Below are 22,005 nucleotides of genomic sequence, written 5' to 3'. Positions count from 1 at the left end.
TTGATTCTGTCATCTCAGATCTGTTTAGGCTTCATCAGGGGAAGTTTGAGTCGCAAGACTGAGGTCCCAGTTATGCTGGTTCGCCCTGACTATGAGATTTAGACATTGGACTATGAACTATGAACTATTTCTGAAAGAACTCTTTGCAACTACAAAACTCACCATCTCTGCTATGAATCTGAACCTCAATGAATTGAAGTCATGTCTGTATATTGATCTTTTATCCATACTCTCTCGTTTTTTTAATAAATTTTAGTTTAGTTAATAACAATTGGTTCTAGTGTGTATTTGGGTAAGATCTGAAACAGTCATTAACCTGGGAGGGAATGTGTCCAATCCTCTGGGATTAGCAGAACCTTTTCTTTTATATGATGAAATAAGATTACAGAAATTTTCATCATATTTGATGTGGGTACCTGGATGGAGGCCTGAGGCTGGATCACTTTAAGGGAACTGTGTTGTTTGGACTTGAAGCTGTTTTATGCTGTCTTGGCAAATCTAAGTATTGGAATATTGACCAGCTTTTGGGGGATTGTCTGCCCCATTCTTTGCAGTTCACCCTAATTGAGTGACCACAACTAGCTCCCCACTAGGACCCCAGTCACACCACTACTGGAAATAAATAAGCAAGCAAGATTCCAAGCATTCCAACTTGACTGCAAGAAGGAAAACTTTTGTATTGTATTTATTTCTATCACTGTTGGTGTTAGATTTGCATACTTCTTAATGTGTGTAAGTTGTACAGAGTTCAGAAAAACAGCATTGTCTGGCCACACTGGGGGGGCCAGGGTGGGGAGGGGGAATAGGAGGCAAGGGATGTGGTTTAATTAGGCCACAACTTTATTCAGTTAAAATATCTGGGAGTACCCAGCAAAAAATTGTACAGTGCAGGTCACCATTCTTTCCTTAATCATTTCCCAATAATTCCCAACTAGGTCCCACCTATCCTGCTGCTGGGACCCTTCCGCCCTCCCCTCACATGAGGGCAAAGGAGGCTATAAAAGGAGAGGGGTCACTGTACAAGATGTGGGAGTCCAAAGCCCCCCTTACTCAGTTCCATTAAGGGATTATTTCCTTTAAATCCTCTTCCAATCCATTTGATCTGATAACTACACCCCTTCCCCACTGAGTAGCTGCATTGGACACCTGCCACAAGTTTTACATATTAAGTTATGACATTATAACCTAACCCTCCCCAATCCACCTAGTCCCAAGACCACTGTGGGGAAATGTGAAAAAAATTCACCCTACCTTGGCCAATCTGGTGGTGAGGGAAAAATTCCCCCCAAACCCAAGGGAAAAGACACCTAGTATAATGTCCACTGCAAGTCAAGGGGAACCCAGTTCTTTTGCCCAGTTCATGGATGGGTGGGTGGGTGCTGCTAGCCCAGTCCTGGTAAAAGAGAGCCTCTAGAGATGCATGGGGTATAAAACCCTCCCCCACTGCTCCAGTCAAGCAGGAAGGGCAGTGTAGTGACCTTCTCCTGACCTGACTCCAACTGCTTCCTGCCTTTCCTGTCCATCCCTGTCAGCTTTCCCCCACTCTTCCCACCCATTATAACAGAGCCCTTAAAGATCTCTAGCCTCTTCTATTTCTTATAAGAAAAGGCAGCACCCCTTTTCTTCCAGCTAGCCAGACAAAGACTCACCCCGCCCCCACACACAAAAAAGCTCCACTGGGCACACTGTATGGAAAGGAGACAAACACTAAACAAAAATAGAAGAACACGGGACATGGGAATTACCATCCTGGACCAGAGATCTATCTAGTCCAATATCCCACCTCCAACCATGGCCAGCACCAGGTGCTTCAGAGGAAGGTGTAAGAACCCAGGAATAGGCAGATGCAGGATAATCTTCCCCCAACATTAGGCCTCATCCTGATCTCTAACAGGACTGGGTTAGCCCAAAAGCATAAAGTTTAATGTACATCCCATTCATTTTTTGTTCTCATTAATTATAACAACTGTGGATACTGCTATACGTATAAAAGGTCCAGTCCTTTTTTATTTTAGTTTTTGGCTTCAATGACTTCCTACAGCACTAAGTTCCAGAGTTTACATGTTCTGTGAAACAGTATTTCCTTTTGTCAATTTCCCACCTTTTAATTTAACTAAACGTCCCCTTGTTTGTGTGTTATGAGACAGGCAGAACAAAAGTTCCTCATCTACCCACTCTATACCATTCATTTTTTTTTTTTTATATATATCTGATTAATTTCCTTTCTACTGTAAACAATCCCAGTCCTTTCCGTCGCTCTTCAAATGAGAGATTTCATGCCTTTGGTCATTCTCACTGTCGTCCTCTGGGCCCTCTTTATTTCTGCAGTATCCTTTTAGAGATGGGGTAACAAGTATTGTACATAGTATTTCAGTTGAGGCTACACCACTGATCTATATCAAATGTATTGGTATATTTCCATTTTATTCGCCATCTCATTATTTTTTAAATGTAACATCTTGTTTGCTTTACTGACTGCAGTTGCACATTGAGCAGAGGTGTTCATTGATACCCAGGTGTTTACAGCGATACCCAGGTCCCTTTCTTGAGTTGACAGTCAATTGAGAACTACAACAGAACCTCAGAGTTACGAACACCAGAGTTGCGAACTGACCAGTCAACCATACACCTCATTTAGAATGGGGAGTACACAATCAGGCAGCAGCAGCAGAGAGAGAGAGAGACACAAAAAAAACCCAATAATGTTTAACACAGTTCAGTAACTACTAAAACAGTAAAGGGAAAGTTTAAAAAAAATTGACACAGTAAGGAAACTGTTTCTGTGCTTCTTTCATTTAAATTGAGATGGCTAAACATCAGCATTTTTCTTCTGCATAGTAAAGTTTCAAAGCTGTATTAAGTCAGATCAATTATAAACTTTTGAAAGAACAATGTTTTGTTCAGAGTTATGAACCTTTCAGAATTACGAACAACCTCCATTCCTGAGGTGTTCGTAAGTCTGAGGTTCTACTGTATGTAAGGCACATGAGTAGCTTAAATTTTTTTCCCCTCAAATGGGCATTAGTCAACATGAAATTCAGTTTGCCATCATGCTGCCCATTCACTGAGTTTGTCTGGGGGTCTCTGGTCATGACGAACCTAAATAACTTTGTCTCATTTGCAAGTTTTGCAACCTCACTCCCCTCCACTTTCCAAATTATTAATATGTTGACCTATACAGGACCTAGAACAGAACCTTGAGGCACCTCACTGCTAGCTTTTTGCCATGATGAAAAACCAACCATTTATACTTGACTCTTCTCCTAATCCTCTCTCCTCCCACCCCAAGCCAGTTTTTTAATCCATAATATTTTGCCTCTGACCCCATGACTACTTATCTTCTTTAGTAGCCTCTTATGCAGAACTTTGTCAAAGGCTTTTTGGAAATCTAAATTATGTCAACTGGTTCTCTTTTATCTAGTACTTTATTGTATGTTCAAAGTATTCTAAGAGATTAGTGAGACATGATTTTTCTTTGCAGGAACTGCACTGGTCAGATGCTATGCTATCATGATTTTCCAGGCGTTTTGTAATTCGGTTTTAAAATAGTAATTTCAACCAAATTTCCAGGTAAAGATGTGATGCTTAATGGTCTATAATTCCTCATATTACTCCTAGAGCCATTTTAAAATAGATGTAATATTTGCTACCCTCCAATCCTCTGGAGCAGTGGCTGTTAAGGAGATATTGTGTACTTTTATTATCAGCTCAGCCTATTTATACTTGAGCTCCTTCAGAACTCTTGGGTGTATGTTATCTGGGCCTAGTGACTTACTGCTTGTTAAATAATCAATTTACTCCAGCATGTCTGATTAAAATTTACAGATTTCATCCATCTCTTTCACAAGTTCTTCCTCAAATTACGTATGGTCTCCTCAGCTTCAATGTTGGTGCTCAGAGTAAACAATGCTGCAGATAACAAGGCTATTTTAGCAAGAGGTAACTATGGCATTTGAGGCTATGGTGTACAACCAGAAGCACAGTAACCCTGAAGAAGTCAATTCAATTGTTTAAGTCTGTCAAAAAAACACACCCTCTTCCTGCTGCTTCTAGAACAGGGGTAGGCACCCATGCCAAAGGCAGCACACGAGCTGATTTTCAGTGCCACTCTCACTGCCCGGGTCCTTGCCACCAGTCCGGTGGGCTCTGCATTTTAAAATTTAATTTTAAATGAAGCTTCTTAAAACATTTTAAAAACCTTATTTACTTTACATACAACAGTTTACTTATATATTACAGACTTATAGAAAGAGACCTTCTAAAAATGTTAAAATGTATTACTGGCACGTGAACCCTTAAATTAGAGTGAATAAATGAAGACTCGGCACACCACTTCTGAAAAGTTGCCGACCCGTTCTAGAACTTGGCATCTAGGCTCTTGTTTATGTCACAGAAAAGGGAGGAATTGCTTTAAGTGCTGAAGGAAATATCAGTATACAGTGAATTCATATTGAAGGTATGTTTTATTTACAGCAATATCCAGTAAAATAGTGTATATAAGGCTGGTGAGAATTTCTGCATTAAAATTGTGTATTAAGGTTTATATTGAGAGTTTAATAAAAATGAGTTGTATGAGAAAGAAGAAACTCTTCAATAGTTGCAAATAAGTTTTTGAATACAAGTCTACAGCAACATCTTAAAAACTGTAATTAGTAGGTAAAATCAATAGGATTTTAATTTACTTACAGAAATAGTAAAATGAGCACATTTTACAGTGGATGATTTTTTTTTCTGTAAATTAGCCTGAGGAGACAAAAACCTGAACAAATATGAAAACTACTTACCTCCCCTCCATTAACAAAATCCAGAACAAAGTAAAGCTTTTCTGTTGTTTGGAATGAGTAATGTAATCCAACCAAAAATGGATGTTTCATATTTTTCAACAGTACATTACGTTCAGCCATAATATGTTTTTGCTGCAAGGAAGTGAAAGGTCAATAAGTAAATAGGAACAATTTTGTAATTGAAGGGGAAAAGAAAAATGTATTTCCCCCGCACCTCTTTCCTGTTGAGAACAACTTTTTTCTGCAGTACTTTGACAGCATAAAATTTCCCATCCAGTTTTCGTTTTGCAAGAAGAACCTGTGAAATTTATGATGAGAGAGGAGACATGGTTAGCGTAGTTCTCATTCTGATATTAAAGAGTATCTGAAGAAACATGATTAATACAATTACTTCACTGTACAATTTCTTGGCCCTTAAAATAGTTTACAATTATTACCAGTGTCACCAGCAAAAAGAGAATGTTACCAGAATATGGAATCTAAGATCTTGCACAGTTTCTGCTGAACTGTAATGTGACAATGGAGAGCTCATGTAAGGCCAAATTATGGCATAGGCACTACAGGTTCATGCCTAGAGCCCCAGCTCCTGGAGTGGAGGAGGGCGGAATCGTGGCTCTTTTTAAAATATACATTTCTAGTCTCCATGGTCGTGGTGAAATGCTCAGAAATATGACTAAGGAGCCTCAAACACTAGCGCCGAGATGGATGAACTGCTCCATCTATCTTAATAGGGTGTTGCCACAAAGACCCACTGCTCTGGGGAGCCCAGCCAACACCACCCCAAACAGAGAACTGGGTGTGTGGCTGTAGTTGAGTAAGCCCAGCACGCCCACCCAGCAGATAATGCAGCAGCAGGAGTGCAAGCATTGAGGTGCCTCCCTGCTGCCACCCTTGCTTCTCTGTGGGGAAGGAGGGACCCTAACTGCTCCAATGATAGGGAAAACCTTACTGCTGCTCTTGATCAGGAGTTGAGGGGGTCCCATGTCACTGCTACTCCAGGTGGAATGAATGGTGCCATGGTATGAAAGTGGGGCTGTAAGGGTGGAGCCACAAGGGGCCTTGTGTGCCATAGGCCTCAGGCTGCCTTAATCCAGCCCTGAATTTGTGAGTACCACTTCCCAGTGTTCACCAAATCTAGTGCCAGTGTGCAGTTCTGTCAGGATGAGAAATGTTAAGAAAGCTCACCTTGCCAAAGCTGCCTTTCCCAATGACTTTCAAGAAGTCAAAGTCTGTTGGCTTAGCGCTGGAAGTGATTCAGAAAGGAGGAAGGTTACTTGGGGTAGAAAATATCAACTTCACAATTTTACACAATGCTCAGAATTATATTTAAACAAGTGCTTGAATTGCAAACAAAGTGCTAATCTGAGCCACTATTTCCCTGCACACCATGTCTCACTTAAGGCCTGCTAGTAGCTTGGAGGTTCTCCATACCAGCTCCTCTTTCACGGCCCGCAATCAAACCCTTCCCTGTTTTCACTTCCTATTTTCTGCCAGGGAAATACAATATAAGTGTTAGAATTTAAATAAAAATAAAATTGACAAAACAGACTCAGCGCCACACTTCTCTGCTCTTTGTTCTGTTCTTCCCCCCTCACCCCCCACATCTCATGTTCATTCTAGTCCCCTTTTCTTTTTTTAAGTCTAGGTTTTCCCCTCATACCTCCCTCTTTCCTCTTGGGGCACCCCCTGCTTGAAAAAGGCCTATGACTCTTAAAATAGTTTGTTCCTTGTCCTTCCCCCATTTTTAAGTCTTCGTCTCCCCTTTCTCCCACCCCTCCAGCATTCTGTTCTTTGCATCCCATTTTTTGGCATTTCTTCCTTTGTCTTGTTATATAGTCTGCCTCACTGTCCATCTATCTTTCCTTGCTGTTTTCTATCCCTCAGATTAGTCGTCCTATTCTCTGGCTTCTGCAATTCTTCCCCTCACTGCCCACCCTACTTTCTTCCTATGACTCCCTATCTCTCCCTTCCTTCTCCCTGGGAGGCACATGTATTCAGATGCATTCGGCATTCAAGTGCCGCTATCTCTTGGCCTTCCAACCTTCCTTCTTCACATGGCTCTTGCCCTCCAATTTGACAATTACCTTACAAGGACCACCATCCACTCTCTATTTGTTGCCCTTTTATTGATTGCACTACCAAAGAGGATTTGGGGCACAATATATAAAGCCCCACACTCTCTCCCAGTGGTGCAGTACAATCAATGAGGAAAGTAGCAAACATGGGGAGCAGATGCCCTAAGCAGGAAATTAGAGGAAAGGCAAAAAGGATGAGGGAGTTGGGAGACACAGCGATGAGAGCAGGAGCCACATAGAAGGAGAGGAAAGACATACTGATTGCATGAGCCAGTTTTTCATATCAACATAATATAGTTCCTTATACTATACTGTAGAAGTTTGACATTAAACACAAGTTTACATTAACACAAGTTGACTTGATTTGATCTATATAGTGGTTCTACATACATCTTCAGACCAAAATCTGTTCTTCTTGAACAATGAAGAAACAACCCTTTTGCTCTCTAGGCTAAGAGAGGCTGGAAACTGCTGAGTGGGCATTTTTTCCCCCTCAGGAGTCTTTTGGGCAATTAAGACAAGCCATGGATAGACTCCAAACCAAATTCTTCTAGTGAAGGAAGAACGGGAAAAGTAACAATTGCAAACCAGGGCCTAAAAAAATGGAAAGGGAGACAATGGGGCTCCTCAGGGCTGTGTGAGGGTTGCTATGGGCAAATTCTGTCCCCACAACTCTTCCCTCAGTCATATAATAGGGGGATAGAACAAACTGCAATTCTGTACAAGCTTTGGGGTTTGAACTGTTTGTTTGTTGGGGTATATTTTAAAACTGCTGCTATGGCGTTCCAAAGAGGAGCAGTTATCTTGCCTGCATAACATCATCATCTGTCCCACTCGTGTTTGAAACTTAGTAGGTTACAAAACCTGTTAGATAAGAGAAGGGGGGCGGGAGAAGAATAGAAAGAAAAATCTGTAAGGGGGTCTCTGTCTGCAGGATTGCAGACACCCTGCTAGTAGCGCTCTGAGGTGGAAAGGGGAGGCAGGTCGTTTGCATATTTCAAAGATACACTCTCCCACCCTAAGAACATTTATATATTCCTTCTATTGTTTAAATGGGGTAAACTATTTCTATAGACATCACGACATCTCAGATTTGTTTGGGGTACACTACTGGTAAAGAATCTGCTGATTATGCTAAAATCACACAGCATACAACTAATGTGCATGATAATATTTACTTAATGCCGAGTTAGAACCTTTGCTTCTCTCAAGTTGCACAAAGTAGCAAATAAAGGCACGTATCTGGAGGACATTTCATATAGTTAGCAATTAAAGTGTGTCTAACTTTTGGTTTATATTTAACTAAAACCTACTGAGGATTTCCAGATGGTCCCAGGTTGATATTCTGTGAGGTAGAGTTTAGCTGTAGGAAGGAAAAAAAAAAAAAGCAAGCTTCAGATCAGTTTAGATTTGTTTACCCATTAAAAGGAAATCCCATCTCTTATCCTTCAGCTAATATTCATTGCAAAATATTCAATTACCTCAAACCATCTCTACATTTATATTTCTCATTATTTTCTATATAGTATTTTTAAATATATTTATAAAGTTAAAATATCAGAAGAGTTGACGGGAAGGGTTATACAGACAGTGTCAAAGTATAAAGGTAATACAATCTTATGTTCCAATACAGATGGCAAGGTTATGAACAGAATTTTTAAGTCTCAGCCTTTTTAACAAGTAACTTAATGTCCAAAATTTAACCCATTTTGAAATTGTTTTATTCCAGGAATATTCTTTGGATATTTATTTAAATTTTTAAATCCACTACACTCTTGCCAATATATTATCAAAATAAACACTGCTTATGCAGGACCAGTTAAAGACATTGTGTGTAAAGGCTGTTAACCTTTGATAATCCGACACACAAGGTTAATTATTCCAATTCCAGTAACTGCAGGGATGTTGCCAATGCTCATACACCCCCCTCCCCCACAGCATATAAATTACAGGGAGAGGGAAAAGCTCTTCCAATTTCCAATCTCTTCCCTCTTTAACCTCTGTGGATACCTCAAGAAGCAATGGGCTTAAACTGAAGCCAGGGCAGTTTAGATTGGACGTTAGGAAAAAGCTTCTTGTTAGGTGGTAAAATGCTGGAATAAATTGCCTATATTCTGATCAATTTTCCCAATTTTATTTTATTTTTTAAAATTTATAGGACATCTGAACCATGACAGAGCAGAAGAATGTTAACTAGGAATATGATGAACATTTAAGGAGAAGATATAAGATATTCCATTTATGATTAGTGCCTATTATTGTATTTTATGATGGATGGAAAATTAAGTTGAAAACATACATCCATTATTGAGATTTTAAGTTACATTTGTCACCACAACTTTTATTGATCTTAAGGTTTCCATTAAAGTCTAAGAAATTAAAAAATGGAAGCCCTAATTTCTATTAAAAATGTAACGAAGTGCGATTGTAAATTTAATTAATTCTTCTACCTCCAAAGAGGTGAAAGGTAAAGAGTCTAAAAGCAAGGAACAGTGTAGAAAGAAATTATTATACAAGATTTGTAGATTTAGAAGACTCAGTAACTTCAAATGTTCAGCACTGAAAACTACATCAGGAAACTGATCTTGTCAATTAGGACCCAGGAAAGCTTATTAATTAATGCACAATAGAAGATTCAGTGCCCAGAGAAGTGTATTGGAAAAAAATGACTTTTGTGGGCGTTGGAGCAGACCGCAAGAGTGTTAAATGACTTTTGCATGCGAAGAACCCTTGACTATTGGGACATGAGACACACAGAACGGATTAAAATAATTATTCTGTTATTCTACCCAGCAAGACAATTTTTTTCTACCAATTTTTACAGTAGGACATTATAACTAGAAGTTCTTAAGACAGAGGCTCCTAAATAGACTGAGAGACTTAGTACAATTCTAAACCCAATATAGTGGCTTTAGTAAGAGATTGAGGTTTGAAACCTCGCAGTGTAAAAGGTGAACTGTGAACCAAAGTTATTTTTTCTTTGCGCTACTATAAAAATGGCTTCAAATATTTTTCAAATTAGAGTCTCCTTTTTTAGTTATTAAGCATTTAAATATCTGATCCTCCTAGCCTTCTCTTTTCTGGATGTCTCTGGCAAGGTCTTTGGAGGACCTAAACAGTGATGTCACATGAACTGTAACCTGAGCCACAGCCCTTCCAGCCCCTAACAAATGGGGAAAACTGAGATTGTTAACACTTGTCTTTGCAGTTTATATTTTAGGGAAAAACTGAGTAACCTTATTGAAAAGGAACAGGGAGGAATCTGTTGGGGAACAACTTATTTTGTTGAAAGTTACAATACATATGAAATTGCCCTCATGTGGTTACAGTTTGTTCAAAAGTGCATGATTACTGTTCTACTCCATTCTAGCTGACTGTTACCTTTTGATTGCTCCTTTCATCCTCATCTTCAGATGGATCTGACTGATGCTTTGGATTGTCCATCTGAAGAAATGCTCTGACATCCGGGCTAGAAATATAATTAAACCTATTAGGACATTAGTAACCTAAACGAATTTGCAACTCATTACTACAGAAGAAGAATTTTTTTCACGTTCACCATCATATTATGCATCTCGTAAAGAACAAAAACCCTTCCAACAAATTGGTTGACTCCAGCCTCTTGTAGGACGCACACACACACAGGTAGGGCCACACCCAGCTGCAGACACAGACTGAATTCAGCTGTGTGTGAGAGAATTCTCCCAGCACTCACATGCACACCCCTTTTGGGGAATAAACCCAAAATAATACTGTCTTGCATTGTATAGAAAGATCTGCACAGTGCAAGCTCACCAAAATTCACCCTCCCTCAATGTGAAGAGAGATGCACAACTTCTTCTCCCCCCAAGTTAGAAATTGCACAAACTGAGTTTAATAATAAACAGAGCAAATTTATTAACCATAAAAGGCAGATTTTAAGTGATAGCACACAGAACAAAGCAGAGTCCAGATCAACCCCCTTCCCAGCCTTAAAAAGGATTTATCTAAGGCAGGAAACCTTTGTTTGATCCCCATCTCCCTAGAGAGGAAAAGTACCAGCAGTGTCCAAGGTGGTATTTTGCATCAGGTGACATTATCACTTGACTTTGTAGTGTCACAGCTACATCCCAGGACACCTCTCAGGAAGGAGAAAGATTAGTATCTTCCCAGTCTCATTGTTTCTTCCTAATGGCCCATCAAGGCTGTGATGGCCAAGTGTCTGCTGGGTGTCTCCCAAATACACATACAGTTGTAATTGTTACATAGTCCATATCCCTAACTTTAGATACAAAAATAATACATCCATACAAATTGGATATTCACATTCAGTAAATTATAACCTTTCCAATGATATCTTACATGAGCCAACTTGTATAACGCATGTCTTAGTTATGCCATATTCATATCATAACCAATTTCTATAAAGAATATAGGGTATAACGTCACACAGGGTTAAAAAAAGAACTAGATAACTTCATGGAAGATAGCCATTGATGGACCTATTAGCCAGGATAGGCAGGGATGCAAAACCATGCTCTGAAGTGTCCCCAGCCTTTGTTTGCCAGAAGCTGGGAATGGGGGACATGGGATCGATCACTTGATGGTTACCTGTTTTGTTCATTCCCTCTGAAGCACCTGGCATTAGTCACTGTCAGAAGAGTAGATACTGGGCTAGATGGACCAATGATCTGACCCAGTATGACTGTTCTTTTGTTCTTAGACATACCTGTTCTACCTCTCATCTGAGCTAGTGCACTAAAAATAGTAGCATAGCAATAGTGGAATGGGTAGCAGTAGCACGGGGCTACCTGTGCAGAGTACAAACCCACCTGAATCCTCTGGGTATGTATTCAGCACAGCTAACCCATGCTGCCACTGCCCAAGCTACCCCCAGCTATGCTATTTTTAGTGTGCTAGCGCAGATGTGAGCTAGCACAAATATGAGCTGGAAATTGTATCCGTAATTTGTAGTGTAGACGTAGAGAGTGAACTACCTACATTACAAGTCCCCAATTTATAAGTCCGCAATACAGTGTGTGTGCGCTACAAGAGGCCGGAGAGCCTAATTCAGCAAAACAGGGAGAGGGAATCCAGGCTGGTGGAGCAGGCGGGGCTCAGTGAAACCCCAGTACAACAGGTTGCATCCCAGAGGGAGTTCAACCCGTCACACCCTGTTATAGTCTTGGCCTTCACAACATTCTCTGGCAAAGAGTTCCACAGGTTGACTCTGTGTTGTATGAAGAAATACTTCCTTTTAAACCTGCTGCCTATTAATTTCATTTGGTGGCCCCCTAGTTCTTGTAGTATGATGAGTAAATAACACTTTCTTATTTACTTTCTCCATGCAAACAGGGAAACACACTCCTAGCTCAGTGTAGATGTAGCCTCTGTTTAACTGAGCATGTACACCAACATAGGCAGTATATACAATTTTTCCACTTGCAATGACTTGCCCTATTAAAATATAGATGAACATGAAAAGATTGCAGGAGGTGTTCAGTGAGACTATTTCAACTATGCTAATCGGAATTAAGCTTTCCACTTCCTCCACCAATGTTTGTAATTGGTTGTTGTCTTGTGAAATACCACAGGAAAACCAATTTCCTTTCTAACTCCTTCAGTATCAGTGTGTCATTTACAGTTTTCTAAAATTAATGAGAACTTATTACCGTATATAGAATGAACTGACATTATTTGTATTCTAAAGCACATCTTGGGTGATAAGTGGTATTATATAATTTCTTTTACCCCATGCATATTGGTAGAATCGTGTATTTTAACGCCACTTATTTTGTATGGTCAAGTCTCAATGTAAAGAAATCCCTGCGTTCAGTAATAGACTGGCCTTCTGCTACCTACATGTCAAGCCCAATACTTATGAAAAAGTGTTTTGCAGAAAAAATATTACTTTTACTGCCAATGATGATACCCCACAGCTTGAAATAAACCCTATTTGAATACAATGCTTCAGATATCAGGAATGGCAATATACAAAAACCTGTAGGAGAACACTTCAACCTCCCTGGCCACACAATAGCAGATGTAAAGGTAGCCATCTTACAGCAAAAAAACTTCAGGACCAGACTCCAAAGAGAAACTGCTGAGCTCCAGTTCATTTGCAAATTTGACACCATCAGATCAGGATTAAACAAAGACTGTGAATGGCTATCCAACTACAGAAGCAGTTTCTCCTCCCTTGGTGTTCACACCTCAACTGCTAGCAGAGCACCTCACCCTCCCTGATTGAACTAATCTAGTTATCTCCATACTGATTTATACCTGCCTCTGGAAATTTCCATTACTTGCATCTGAAGAAGTGAGGTTCTTACCCACGAAAGCTTATGCTCCCAATACTTCTGTTAGTCTTAAAGGTGCCACAGGACCCTCTGTTGCTTTTTAGTGAAAAAGTGGTACACCAATTTGTGGTGTTTTAGAAAACACAGGCCTGAAGCACTAAGGCTTAGTGGTGGAGAAGATGACGACAGACCACAACTATGTGAAAGCAGGAAAAACTAAAGACTGGGATCCTGTAATCTAGTGGTGTTATATTTGTTTTTCTTAGTTGATGATGGAACCATGAGGACCCAATTTCTTTTCTAGAATGACTATTGTTCATGTCTCTCACTGCAGAAACTGGCAGTTTATTTAATACAGAGGACACTGCCATCATAAAAGTCACCTAGCGGAGTTATGCTATGTTTAGTTTTCCTTAAGGAGCTACTAGAATTATTTTTAAACTATGCTAAGCCTTTAATGCATTCTATTTTATGCACTTGGTTTTAAGCTGCTTCTTAAAAGGGTGTTCTGATAGACAATTGCACGTATTATCTTTTCAGTAAAGGCCTACAGCTGAGGGGGAGGACAGCAGGACTTAAAATTCTGCTCAATGGATTAGAGCTCAACTGTATTAACAAGAGAATTCCTAGCCTCCTATTCTAGATTAGGAATCAACAAGACAGAAATGTTAGTTCATATTCTCTATCTTTTCTGAAGCTTTTCTACAAGGTACCTATAGTCTGTGGAGGAAAGAAAATTCTCTCTAAAATGAAGCAAACAGTAAAAATTTGGAGTCTAAAGCTAATCCACATAGGAACTACCATAGTAGCTCAAACCAATGGTCCATCTAGCTCGGAATCCCATCTTTGACAATGGAGGCTAGTACCTGACACTTCACAGGAAGATCCACAATTGACCACTATGGAATTTCTTGCAAGTATCTTTCTAACCTGCTTTACAGTAATTGGTTGGCTCATATGCTTTAGCATGAAGATTTGCTTTTGATACAAAAGAGTCAAAGGACAAATTGCAGACCTAAGATAAGGACCCACTGAAACAGAAAAAATTCTCCATATTTCCCAGCAACACCAGTATGGTTTGCCAAAGCAGGACTGGTAGTACAACCACCTAGCACTTGTCTTAATGCATCATGTGGTGTAGCAGATAAGAGCTACAGAAAGTTTATTGGAGTGCACACACAGAACTCAACATTTTTTCTATATATCCCCCATCCCATACTAATCCATTTCATGTTACTAATCTACTTAGTTGAGTGTACACGTAGCAGGTTAAGGAAATAGTGTCTAGAAAATAAGTTTGTTTAGGAGGCCATTTGTAAGGACACAGTGGTCATTTCCCCCCTTTAATAGTTAGTTTCCAATGGGAATGGATTTTACAAGAACTTCACTAAAGGCTTGATTTTTGTCCGTTACTAATATTGATTAGTAGACAAAACTAAGGCTGTGGACTTTTATATAAATCAGTATGATTCATTGTGGTCATTCACAAAAAAAGTGGCTTAAAATGTATTTTAAAAACAACAGCAAATAGCGATATAGTGAAATATTTTAAATCTAATATTTTAATAATCCCTGCACTGCAAGAAAAAAAAACAACAACACCTGGAATAAATGCATTTCAATCCCATTCTGTACTACACTACAAAGACAACAGCTTGATCCTTCTCCCACAGAAGTAGTTGTTTACTTTAATGAGCACAGGACTAAGCCTTTATTCTCTGTTTGTTCATTAAATACATTTCTAATTAGACAACTAGCTATTGGGGGAAGGGAGGAATAGTAAACCTTAAAATCTTCAATTTCTAATAGTGGTTTATACTGGTCTTCACTGGACTGGAATAGTTAGTGCTAGCTTGAAGTACTTAAAATAGATTAAAATCTAATTTATGTACTGTTGAATCGGATCTGAAAAGCTCAAGAAGATTTAAGGAAAAAACGTCTGTTCCTATGCTCAAAGAAAAGTTTATGATCCTCATGTTAAAACAGTCCAGTGTCCGGCTTTGGAAAAAAGTACATATAAAAAGCTGTTAATTGAAATGTTTCACAGCTGAATGCTTAAAGAACTAGGAGTAGGAAAAAAGTCTGTGGACTACTAAAAATATTGTAAAGAAGTTTTCCTGTTTAATACATGAGAAAGAATAATTGTTGGAACATAATCTGTTATTTGAGAATTACTCTTCATTGTTTCGCAGCTGAGGACAGTGGTATGATCCACTATGATCCAACACTTTTTCTTTTACTAGAAAATTGTTCCATGACAAAGATTTTCTGTTGTGTCTATAAGCTTTTTCAACTTGTCATTAGGAAGAGTATGCAGAATGCTTTTGATAAAAAGAAGTACATGTTTCAGGTTTATGAGGCCTCAAAGCAGTTCATGAAGCAGAAAAAGAGTATCTGATGCATGCTGCAAATTGTGGCAATGTTCCCCATTTAAGAATGGTTGTTTCCAATCTAAAAGCAGAACATTCCACTGGTATTGCAGATTGGCAAATTAAGTAGAGTAAGTGAATGAAAGCAGAAATCTAAATACACTAAATACTAAGGGTTTGTTTATATTCAGATTTGCATCATTTAAACTAGAGGTATGATTTTACACAGACTTAATTAAAGCAACGCTGAAGACTGGGGGGACATTTATTTTGGTTTAACTTAAATTGATTAGGAGTAGGTTTAAAATAACTTTGGTTTAAGAGTGGCATTTCAGGTAAGTGTTCTCATGGGATTTGTACTGGTTTAGCTAAATTAGTGTTTAATTAAAAGGGTGGCAAGTTTGTATGCAGAAAAGGCTTAAGAAAGCAAGCCAAGTGTTTACATGACAATTGCATCACTTTGGATCTATCTTAGAGATAACTCAGTATTATAGTAGTTGTTTGCTGTGCTGTTGTAGTTGAGTTGGTCCCAGGAAATGAGAAACAACGTGGGTGAAGTAATAACTTTTAATGGACCACTTTGTTGAGGGAAGAGAGCTGAAGAACACCTCTGTGCAGCTCGAAAGCTTGTCTTTTCCCCAATAGAAGATGGTTCATTAAAAGCTATTACCTCACCTTGTCTCTATTATAACATTTACCATAGATAACACATTTTGTACCCAACTAAAGAGTATTTAAAGTCAGTCATATATTTTTGGAATGTATCACGTGTCATTTAAATAGCCATAACAAAACAGAAGAGGAACTACTTACTGGTTGCATAGCTCTGGCTGTCTAACTAAATTTTGAATGAATTCATTCAGTCCTGCTCGTCTCTGTTTAATAAAATCTGGGGAAGAGGGGAAAAGTGTAATTAGAAAGAATCATTCAATGAATTCATGGCAAAACAAGTTTTTAATTTTGCATTTTTTTCATTACTTTAATGGAAGTTAGTTAACAGAAAAAAAAGCGTCTGAATATAATTGGGCTTACACATGAGGATTTTGTATAGAAAAAATATGAAATGGGAAAGAATAGGAGCTCCAGTCTCTATATAACTTTCATTTTATTATACATTTTAAAAAGCAAAAATTTACTCAGCCCAACAGATCTTGCATGTGACAAGAATTCAGAGTGTGCAGTCACAATGGCCTAGATTTTATATTGGAGAGCACACTGGCCCTGATCCTGCTAGCACTGAAGTCAGTGACAAAATCCAACAGCTACAGACCTACTCTATAAGCAGGCATCAACATGTAACCATTACCAAAGATATTTTAAAATCTTTATTTCTCTCTCCACTTTTGATGTAGTTTGTCTTGCACAAAAGAGCTAACCTAACCTGAAACTAAACAAATGTTTACTTTGGTTCAGTAGTAAGGAAAGGCCCTACTACAGGACTGCAGTTATATTGATTTAAGCTTAATTCTGTGCAAGCAAGATAGATTAAATCCAAAATAAAGAACAAAATAAAGGAATAATAACCAAGTCATAGTCTACCTGGATCAAAATTGTCTCCAAATATTCTTTTAGCTGGAATCTTCAGGTTCATAGTGGGAAATTGTTTCTTCAGCTAAAAAATAAACACCATATGCATACTTAGATATTTGGACTCCAAGGCAAATCCTATAAATAATTGCTTGATGTAGGCATATTTTACTCTCAATTTGCAGAAAGTTTGGACTTCAGACTACTAGCATCACTTTTTCTGCCCTTAATATTGTCTTTGTTGGGATTAGTACAAAGGGGAGTGTGGAGACAGAAGGCTGATCTGCATATAAACAAATTGTCTAGGCTCCATTTACCAGTGTATTACTATTTGTAACCTGGTTAGAAGACAAGTTCAACCTTGTTGCAAGCAGGGCTTTTAGCATCTATTGTTATTAGAAATGTTCTTTATTACATTGCCTCCTCTGGCCCAGTTTGCTTTTTTTCCCTCCCCTCCCCCACAAAGTAGCTGTCTTCTGGCTAGGAAGACAAGTATTGACAAACTCAGTGGATAGGTCTCTAATGATAGAAGCCCTTGGAGCCCAATGCATTTCCAAACACCTACAACCTTCCAGGGATTGGATGCTGTCACTGCAGCAGACAAACCTATTCAAAGAAGAGACTGGCTTGTGAGAGTGAATCTTTGCCCAAATCCAAATACAACTACAATAACTTAAAAACAAAACAAAAATTCCACGCACTCGGCGTTGCAGAATAACCTGGTAGAAGAAAAATCCATGTTCACACTCAGACTTTTCTTAGTCACTCCTCCTTGTATATGTATAGCCTGAAAGTCAAGATCCAGGTTTACACCACAGTAAAGCAATCTCTAGGAGTAAGGAGCCCCTAGGCATGATGGCTGAAATTCAGACACTTTGCCCTAGCCATTGAGGAACAAACTAATTCACCAATAAAGGATGCATAACGGTAACATGCCTGTGAGAGGCACTGCGTGAACTCATTTGAAAAAAGTGCATCCAGAGAGGATTGCAGATAAAGAATTTATTCATACTATGTAGGAGGCCAAACAATAGAGGGAATAGGAAGGAAAACTAAGGAGTTTATAATATGGTAGAAATCTTAGTAGAGATAAAGACACTAATACCTTCCAATTCATTCTCCTTGATCTCCGCAAAGCCCGTGTGTTTAAAAGCCACCATCTAAAAATTGTGAAAGGAGCAGCAGATACATCTCTCTCTGTTTTGGAGACTATTTCTTCTCCTCTGATTTAAGAGCTGGTGGTCCCTTTCTCCAGTTACCCCATAGGCAAGTTTCAATATCAACTCCATTTGGCATTTCAAGTTCCTCCCTGACATGCTATGCAGTTTGCAGAGTCCTTTGGAATGTCCAGCTCCCTCCCTTCTTTTCAGGAGAAATTGGGGCAGATGTCCCTTTCACCTTGGCTAATTTCTCTAAGAACCTACACTTGCATTAGAAAGGCTGGGGCCGACTACGCTTCATGACAGTAGTGACATTGTCTGACAATCCAGATGGGTGGGCTATATTAGCATTCTTCAGCCACTGAAGAGGGGATACTTTCTTTCTCCCTTGACCCCATGGGTAGTCTAAGAGGTGTGCCAAGTATGACATGTGGCATCCCAGGCAGACTTCAGTCACCTAGGTAAAACAAGGTGTGTGGACAGAACAGAGTGTATGTCACTGAGGGTGCCAAGGAGGGTGGTTTCAGCAGCTGATGTTTTGTGAACCAAACCTCCTAACACATGTATCTGAGGGGCTGTGGGGGGTTAGTTCCTCTTGTAAGATCTGGAGGCAGTGACTTTAGGTGAGTACATACTAGGACAGAGTGCAGACAGTAGGGTCCCCATAAGTGCATGGCCCTGGATAACAACAAAATTGGCACATGCCTAGGACTGGCCCAGCTTGCTCTCCTCTAAGTGGAAGGTGGTAAGGTGATAGGGAACAGCCAGCATGGATTTGTAAAGAACAAATCATGTCAAACCAATCTGATAGCTTTCTTCGATAGGTTAACGAGTCTCGTGGATAAGGGAGAAGCTGTGGATGTGGTATACCTAGACTTTAGTAAGCCATTTAATACGGTCTCACATGATATTCTTATCGATAAACTAGGCAAATACAATTTAGATGGGGCTACTATAAGGTGGGTGCATAACTGGCTGGATAACCGTATTCAGAGAGTTGTTATTAATGGTTCCCAATCCTGCTGGAAAGGCATAACGACTGGGGTTCCGCAAGGGTCTGTTTTGGGACCGGCTCTGTTCAATATCTTCATTAACGACTTAGATATTGGCATAGAAAGTACGCTTATTAAGTTTGCGGATGATACCAAACTAGGAGGGATTGCAACTGCTTTGGAGGACAAGGTCATAATTCAAAATGATCTGGACAAATTGGAGAAATGGTCTGAGTTAAACCGGATGAAGTTTAACAAAGACAAATGCAAAGTGCTCCACTTAGGAAGGAAAAATCAGTTTCACACATACAGAATGGGAAGAGACTGTCTAGGAAGGAGTACGGCAGAAAGGGATCTAGGGGTTATAGTGGACCACAAGCAACAGTGTGATGCTGTTGCAAAAAAAAGCAAACATGATTCTGGGATGTATTAACAGGTGTGTTGTGAGCAAGACACGAGAAGTCATTCTTCCGCTCTACTCTGCTCTGGTTAGGCCTCAGCTGGAGTATTGTGTCCAGTCTGGGCACCGCATTTCAAGAAAGATGTGGAGAAATTGGAAAGGGTCCAGAGAAGAGCAACAAGAATGATTAAAGGTCTTGAGAACATGACCTATGAAGGAAGGCTGAAGGAATTGGGTTTGTTTAGTTTGGAAAAGAGAAGACAGAGGGGACATGATACCAGTTTTCAGGTATCTAAAAGGGTGTCATAAAGAGGAGGGAGAAAACTTGTTCACCTTAGCCTCTAAGGATAGAACAAGAAGCAATGGGCTTAAACTGCAGCAAGGGAGGTCTAGGTTGGACATTAGGAAAAAGTTCCTAACTGTCAGGGTGCTTAAACACTGGAATAAATTGCCTAGGGAGGTTGTGGAATCTCCATCTCTGGAGATATTTAAGAGTAGGTTAGATGAATGTCTATCAGGGATGGTCTAGACAGTATTTGGCCCTGCCATGCTGGCAGGGGACTGGACTCTATGACCTCTCGAGGTCCCTTCCAGTCCTAGAATCTATGAATCTATGAAAAAAGTGTGTACAGTAGTAACAGCCTCTGCCAGCAACGAACCCAAGAGATCCACTGAATTTCCACGAGTCTGCAGCTGTAAAGGCTTATTTTAGCTGGATCAAGTCTTCCCCTCCAGGAAATCATGACAACTCCTAACTGACTTCCAAGTACACCTCTATCTCAATAGAACGCCGTCCTCGGGAGCCAACAAATCTTACCACGTTATAGATGAAACCGCATTATAGTGAACTTGCTTTGATCCACCGGAGTGCGCAGTCCCGCCCCCCGGAGCACTGCTTTACCGCATTATATCCAAATTCAGATTATATCGGGTCGCGTTATATCGAGGTAGCAGTGTATTTTAAGAAACAAGTTTTTCAAAGAAGTACAACTATCTATACACTTGTTTCCTTTATTTCTTTGCAAAAACAATTCTAACGCGATTACTTTTTTTTTCCTTTAAACAAAGACATATCAAATACCACACACATACTTATTCAATAATATCCACATACCCAAAAAACCCCAAAGTCCCACACCTCTAAATCCTATTAAAGTTGAAACTAGTGAAAAACGGTCTCTGATGGTTTAATGTGGAACACGACTACACACCATAAAGGAATGAATTCAAACCATACAGCAAACAAGCATTCCTTTGTGCGATTTTAGTGTGACTCTTTAGAATGCATTTTACTCACTGTGTTGTACAGTTTATCAAATTCAGCATATCGTCTGAAGACAAACCACTCATTTCTACCAACGGAGACCAATACTTTGTAAACCTGTGGGAACACAAAGACAGAGTAAATGTCAAAAATCTGTTTCAGAAAAGCCACCTGTTTTGTTTTCGGGGGGCTTATATGTGCATGTATGTACACACACACAAACATATTTCTCACTAAACTACTTGTTTATTACAACTTCATATAAGCGTTAATCCAAGATTAACAAATCCTGTTTTCTGTAAGCTGCAAAATGCTCATTTTGTTTTAAACTGGAGCCTTAAACATCAGTAAAACTACTATATAAACTCCATAAGATGAATACACATTCAGCAGAAGCATCTTGCTACTAGATACTAAAACGCTGATACAGGTCCACTTTGTGGTGGGCGGGTGGAGAATGAGGAAAGCCTCAAGTCCAATGTAATGATGCAAGAATGAAAGCGGCCTCATTCTACAGAAATTGAGTCAGGTCTTTATAAATTAAGAATATATAAACAAGCTAAATCTATACATTTGTTTTAAAAGCAAATACAAAGAAAGCAAGCCTTCATAGTACTGTTAGCCCAAAAAAAGCACATGGTTGTCACTGAAGATCATCCTGACCCAAGCTTTTGTTGAGTAGCATGTCTTGACGAAAATAGGCAAGTGGGAGAAAGCTGTACATTCAACATGTAAGCAATCACTTATCTGTAAGAGTAACTCCTCTGCAGATAGTATCTGTGGAGTTAGACTGCCTAAAAGTGTTTTTAGGATGCATCATTATTGGACAAAGTTGACAATCAAGTCTAGCAAAGAATTTATTTAAAAAGAGTAGTGTTTGCCACTCACGTTTCCAGAAAGGCATAAACTCTAAACCGGTTTACATAACCATCCATTCTGCTTCAACCATGCTCAAACCGCAACAGCAGAATTAGACACCTCCCAAAGAGGAGAAGAGAGATGATGCACCCACAGTTACTATTTATAGTTAAGGATTATTCTTCTGAAGTATTATCTATGGATTCATGCTTACACTGCCATGACTAATGAAAGCATATGAGTTAGTGTAATAGGCTATAAACACTCCCCTGGAAGTCAGGCAGGGAGGAGTTAGTTA

The 22,005-nt window shown here is 39.4% G+C and overlaps 1 protein-coding gene across 36 annotated transcripts in view; it reads right to left on the bottom strand.

Annotated features, from left to right (window-relative positions):
• SGK3 (serum/glucocorticoid regulated kinase family member 3) overlaps positions 1 to 22,005 on the bottom strand; it is an 84,199-nt gene that overhangs the window by 10,865 nt on the left and 51,329 nt on the right. For 30 of the 36 annotated variants that reach the window (XM_065585676.1, XM_065585684.1, XM_024109457.3 and 27 more), the window contains 8 exons: positions 20,883 to 20,966; positions 17,046 to 17,118; positions 16,320 to 16,395; positions 10,241 to 10,328; positions 8,173 to 8,222; positions 5,970 to 6,027; positions 4,999 to 5,082; positions 4,785 to 4,916 (listed from right to left, as the gene is read on the bottom strand). In XM_065585676.1, coding sequence (XP_065441748.1) covers positions 4,785 to 4,916; positions 4,999 to 5,082; positions 5,970 to 6,027; positions 8,173 to 8,222; positions 10,241 to 10,328; positions 16,320 to 16,395; positions 17,046 to 17,118; positions 20,883 to 20,966 — 645 coding nt within the window. The remainder of the gene's footprint in view (positions 1 to 4,784; positions 4,917 to 4,998; positions 5,083 to 5,969; positions 6,028 to 8,172; positions 8,223 to 10,240; positions 10,329 to 16,319; positions 16,396 to 17,045; positions 17,119 to 20,882; positions 20,967 to 22,005) is intronic. The other 6 variants (XM_065585693.1, XM_005288078.5, XM_065585689.1 and 3 more) reach the window with 1 other exon arrangement.

Source organism: Chrysemys picta, chromosome 2 (genome assembly GCF_011386835.1).
Source record: "Chrysemys picta bellii isolate R12L10 chromosome 2, ASM1138683v2, whole genome shotgun sequence".
NCBI classification, from domain to species: domain Eukaryota; kingdom Metazoa; phylum Chordata; order Testudines; family Emydidae; genus Chrysemys; species Chrysemys picta.
This window is presented reverse-complemented; position numbering and strand designations above follow the sequence as displayed.